This window comes from Penaeus vannamei, chromosome 24 (genome assembly GCF_042767895.1).
Source record: "Penaeus vannamei isolate JL-2024 chromosome 24, ASM4276789v1, whole genome shotgun sequence".
Classification (NCBI taxonomy): domain Eukaryota; kingdom Metazoa; phylum Arthropoda; class Malacostraca; order Decapoda; family Penaeidae; genus Penaeus; species Penaeus vannamei.
The window spans coordinates 4,595,146-4,600,145 of record NC_091572.1 but is presented as its reverse complement, the minus strand read 5'-3'; the positions used below and the strand labels follow the sequence as shown (position 1 = coordinate 4,600,145).

At 33.6% G+C, this 5,000-nt stretch overlaps 1 protein-coding gene across 2 annotated transcripts in view; it reads left to right on the top strand.

Annotated features, from left to right (window-relative positions):
• TfIIB (transcription factor IIB) overlaps positions 1–4,050 on the top strand; it is a 17,404-nt gene extending 13,354 nt beyond the window's left edge. For both annotated transcript variants that reach the window (XM_027351151.2, XM_027351152.2), the window contains exon 7: positions 1,217–4,050. In XM_027351151.2, the coding sequence (XP_027206952.1) occupies positions 1,217–1,378 (162 nt within the window). In that variant the 3' untranslated portion in view covers positions 1,379–4,050. The remainder of the gene's footprint in view (positions 1–1,216) is intronic.
• Positions 4,051–5,000: the final 950 nt, after the last annotated feature.

Here is a 5,000-nt window from a genome sequence, read left to right as displayed (position 1 = left end):
CTTAGTCTTTCTGGCAACGTTTGTGTTGTGTACAGCCTAACCACCCGCTCGCTGAGTTATGACACGTACACGAAGGCTATAACTGTACTTGTCACTGAGAGGATATGAATGATAATAAGATGAGATAAGAATATATAAATGAATATATGAAATAATCACATGTTGTCAATATTTGCCTTTCCCTTTGCGTATCATTTATGTATTGATTACTATTTTGATTTGATAGCTTACTTTTTTAGGAAAAAAAGATACTATCCATACATGTTTATTTGCTCTCCCATGTTCAATCATGAAGCATCTGCATAATATTTATAATCAAGTTGTGTGTAATTTAGATGTTATTGGGTTCCGTGAACATTTTGGAAGAAAACACCTGATATTCTCCTGACAAGACAAAAAAGCATGGGAAAGTGTGATGTGATACTTTCCCGACATAAGGTTCACTCTCTCAAAATTTCATGTACTAGAGAACAGGTTATACCTTTTTTTTAAGTGTATTCGATTTAAAAGTTTTTGGCATGGTTGCTGCTGCTCCTAGGGGAGTAAGTAAAAGAAATGTAATTCAGAAGATGTATAATCTTTTCCTCCAAGAATCAGCAAAAAACATTATTGTGATTATTTTTTAAACAGGTCTTTATCAAAAACCCTACAAGTCAATTTTCCCCTTCCTTAGGCTGGTCCCTTTAAAGTATTGTTATCATAAGTGGTTGGGACAAATGTTTATTCATCCTCGAACAACTAACCACATTGCTTCAAATGTACTTTTGGCCTTTTCACTAACATCATCATCTAATGTATAATATTCATTATCACTATCATTATCTTTGACCTAATGTCAGTCCAACAAACAATCATCTTTTTTATAGAATTCTGCCAATATCCTCATCAATCCTAATTTTTCTATTCTCCCTGGCTTTTGACACTCCCTTGATGGACATGTATTCTCTGTGATGTATGTAGGGCTATTGTGCTTGTGGTGTAGACAAACGACAATTCTTGGGGAACTGTGATCAAATACTCAAGGCACACCATTTACTTTGAAGAAAGAAATAATGTGTAAAGTGACTTTAGCAGCCTTTTGCCATTTGCATCACATACCCAAGTAAGGCAATTGCCTTGTACTATCCTTTAGGGGTTAATCAACTTTATATGTAGATTAGCAGTATATGTTGTCATATCAATGAAATTTAATACATTTTCTTTTTAATATCCCCAGGCTTCAGAGGACAAGCGAACTCAGAAGGAAATCGGTGACATTGCTGGTGTTGCAGATGTCACCATCAGACAGTCATACAAGCTTATGTACCCAAGAGCAAAGGAGCTTTTCCCAGAAGACTTTAAGTTCTATACACCTGTGGATCAGCTGCCACAGTTATAGAGTTCCAGTGTTTTACAGAGGAGCCCTTGGGAGATGTCACTAACGTTTACATATAGTGGGTTTGACCCCCATTTTATAGGAATAAGTACCTTGGAAGTTTTTTATTTTGATTTTTTACCCCCTGTTAGGTTCTTAAGTTAATGAGTTTCTTGAGAGGTTTGACATAGTAGCGAGAAGGCAGTTAATACTCATTAAATATGAAGGGGTAAGAAAGTGATGCGGATGAGGCAGAGATTTTTAAGAATGCCATGAGGTTTACTCTTGAAAATCAAATATATCATATATCTTTTATGGCTTTATGAAGACACAAAATGATATTCTTTGTAAATTGACAGGAGATTCCTTGCTTATTAGCAATTTTAATAGATAAAAGTGTACATTCAAAGATTATTTTCTTTTGTGTTTTCTAAAAAGTGTAAAAAAAATAACAAAAAGCAAAACCAGAAAAAAAGGAAATCTTTTTATGTTGTGTAACCTTACTGATTACTGAGTGAAATCATTTTAACTGATCACAAAATAAAAGACAGAGTGAATGAAAAAAGAGGGGGTTTAAAAAAATTAGAAAAGAAAAACTTCGGAAAATGTATGTATTTGGTTTATGTATATTTATACACTGATGTATACAGGATTATGACATATTAATGAGGGTTAAAAATTTATTAACATGTATGTAGCATTTGATGGATTGTTTTTTCAAAAGGAAATTTCTGAAATATGATTATTTTACATAGTCTAGAAAAGAACTGATGTCGTGATTGATAACAGGTTCTCACAAGTGTTGATGCAGAAACACTTAGTGTGATGTATAAGCATATTGTTATTTGAGGTTTCATCATTATTTTTTTTTTCCCAGTTAATCCAACTTAGATTTTTTTTTGTTTTTTTTCTATTTAAATTGAGTAGGCTGCGAAAATAAAACCAGAATAGAAACAGTTCATTCATGCGCCTGAATAAGGGAAGAATTGTTCGGTTAACAGTCAAAAGACACATTGGAATCACCATGGGCGGCCCTTGTTTAAGTCGGCGTGAATATTGCAGCATGCCTTAGTCAGTATCAAATGTATTTAGAAGTAAGTTAACCCTCTGGATGTCTGTAGGTTATTGGGCAATGTAGATGAAAAGAAAGTACAAAATAAATACTTTTTGACAATGAACGCTTATGATGATTCGTGTTTATTATTATTGGTAGTTGTTTCTTGTTTATGTTAGTACCATTATGATTGTTGTTATTGTCACGTTTATTAATTTTATTGTTTATTATTATTATTATTATTATTATTATTATTATTATTATTATTATTATTATTAGTCATCATTAGTGTCAGTATTGTCTTCATTATTATGTATAAGGAATTCATATTATCATTTTTTATATTATTATTATTACTATTGATTAATGACCTTAATCACTATTGTTATTATTATTAGTAGTAATATTAGTTCATTATTCTTGTGTTATTATTTTTTCTGTCGCAGTGCTAAAGTTGTCATTATTATTGGCATATACTGTCACTGGTTTTTGTTCCTGTGAATTTTCATTACAATATATTCAGATGCATTACCATTCATTTTTTCAGCTATACATTGTGATTATTATTAATAGGATGTTCTCTCAACAGCCCCTTGTGCCTCTTACAGATTATGTTACGTACTCAAGGAATCGTGATTTGTGTAGTTTTGTACGTGTTCATTGTTTATCATCATTTCCAATATCATATCACAAATTTGCCACAAATGTTCAGCTCTGCATCGAGAAATAACTTGAAAGGAAGATAAGAAAATGAAACTGCATATGAACAGTTAAAGTGATATAGAACAAGTGATAAGAAGGTAAACATGAGAAGATTTCGTGCGTTTTATCTCCATTCCATTGTTAAGGCCCCGAAATTACGAAGAAAAAATAAAACCAAATAAAATACAAATAAAATAAGATAAAATAAATAAAAAAAAACATATATGGCATAGTTATTATTTTTTATATTGATAATCATGGTAAATATGTAAATAATAACCATACAAACTTGTCATGCGTTTAAAGTGGGAAGTTTGTCTGTCCCTGTTGTTAGCAGTGACAAAAACATTTTGTAAGGTGAATATTTTTAAAGGAAGGATGTCGGTAAAAACTCTTTGTTTTATGGATAGAGTTCCTTTGATTTCGGACAGTTGGAAGGGGGGTCAGGGTGGGGGGGTGATTGTGTAAGTTAAATTTTTGTGTGAGATGGTAATTGTTTTGTTGCTGTTATCATACTATTATTATTTTATGATTATTATTATTCATTTTATTGATTATTACATTTTGTTGCTTGCACAATTTTTTTGTAAGATATTATTTTGTTCATATATAGATATATTTTTTTCTTTCATGGAATGAGTAACCATTTTGGGGCAAAGATAAGGTAATACCCATTCAGCTGTTGGGTTCACTCGATCACGGAGAATGAGAAGGGCTCTTTCTCGGTATGGACCCTCTTAGTTGCGCAAGTAGTGAGGGAGGGTGCCCTCTTCGCTGTCCCAATTTAGGAATACTGAGTTTTTAACAGCAGTGAGTTTATATACAGACCGAAATGTCTTATCAACAATTGTTAAGAACTATGTGTTGAACTGTAGTCAATTGCAGATGCTTCTGTATTTATTTTGGCATTTTGTATCCAAATATATTGGAAAAGGCACCAGATGTTAGTTTTATTATTTTCAGCCTTATGATGCAAGTTTCTTGTTGGAAAATGTAATATATGAGAACCTGATGAATTATTCTATGGTTTACCACCAGGGACCAGATCATCACTATATGTTGATGACTTAATCATCTATGCCTCCAGTCCATCCATACACAATCTCCAGCAACTCTTCTAGTCAGCAATATCATCAGCATCTTCATGGGACACTAATCATAGCTTTCGTTCCTCCATCACTAAATCATTTTCTATCCTATTTTCATGTAAACGTGCAAAACCCCAACCTCCTCTCTTCTTATACTGCACTCCACTTCAATACCGCCCTTCGGGAAAGTTCCTTGGAGTAATTTTGTGACTAAACTATCCTGGAGAGACCATATCTTTTCCATTAAAAAAAAGCTCAATGTCGTCATAGAATCCTACAAACTCTGTCCTACATATCATGGGGATCAGACTGTAAAACTCTCCTCTACTGTCAAACAACCTTAATCCTTCCTACTCTAGATTATGGATGCCACATATACTCATCTGCCTCTACTACACTTCTTAATCATCTAGTTACAATTCACCATTGTGGTCTCCAATTAGCATTAGGAGCATTCCGCTCCTCCCCAGTTGAGAGCCTGTACGCAGAAAAAGTCATGCTATCTCTCTCGACGCCGTACCCTTCTTTCTCTCCGATGCTATGTACGCTTTCACCAACACTCCCTCATCAAATTAATTATTCCTCAATCTCTAATTTCTACCTTTACCTCATCCCGTTTACTAACATCTTTCGTCATGTGTATGAATACTCTCCTTTCCCATTCACCCTTTCCAACTCTCCAACCTCTACCCTTCTCTGTACATTCAGTTCTTCCATGGCATATACTTTGCCCCCACATTTGCTCCTCAGTGTTTCCTGACCCATCAGATATACTTCCTGTTCTCACCCACTTTCTTAACCA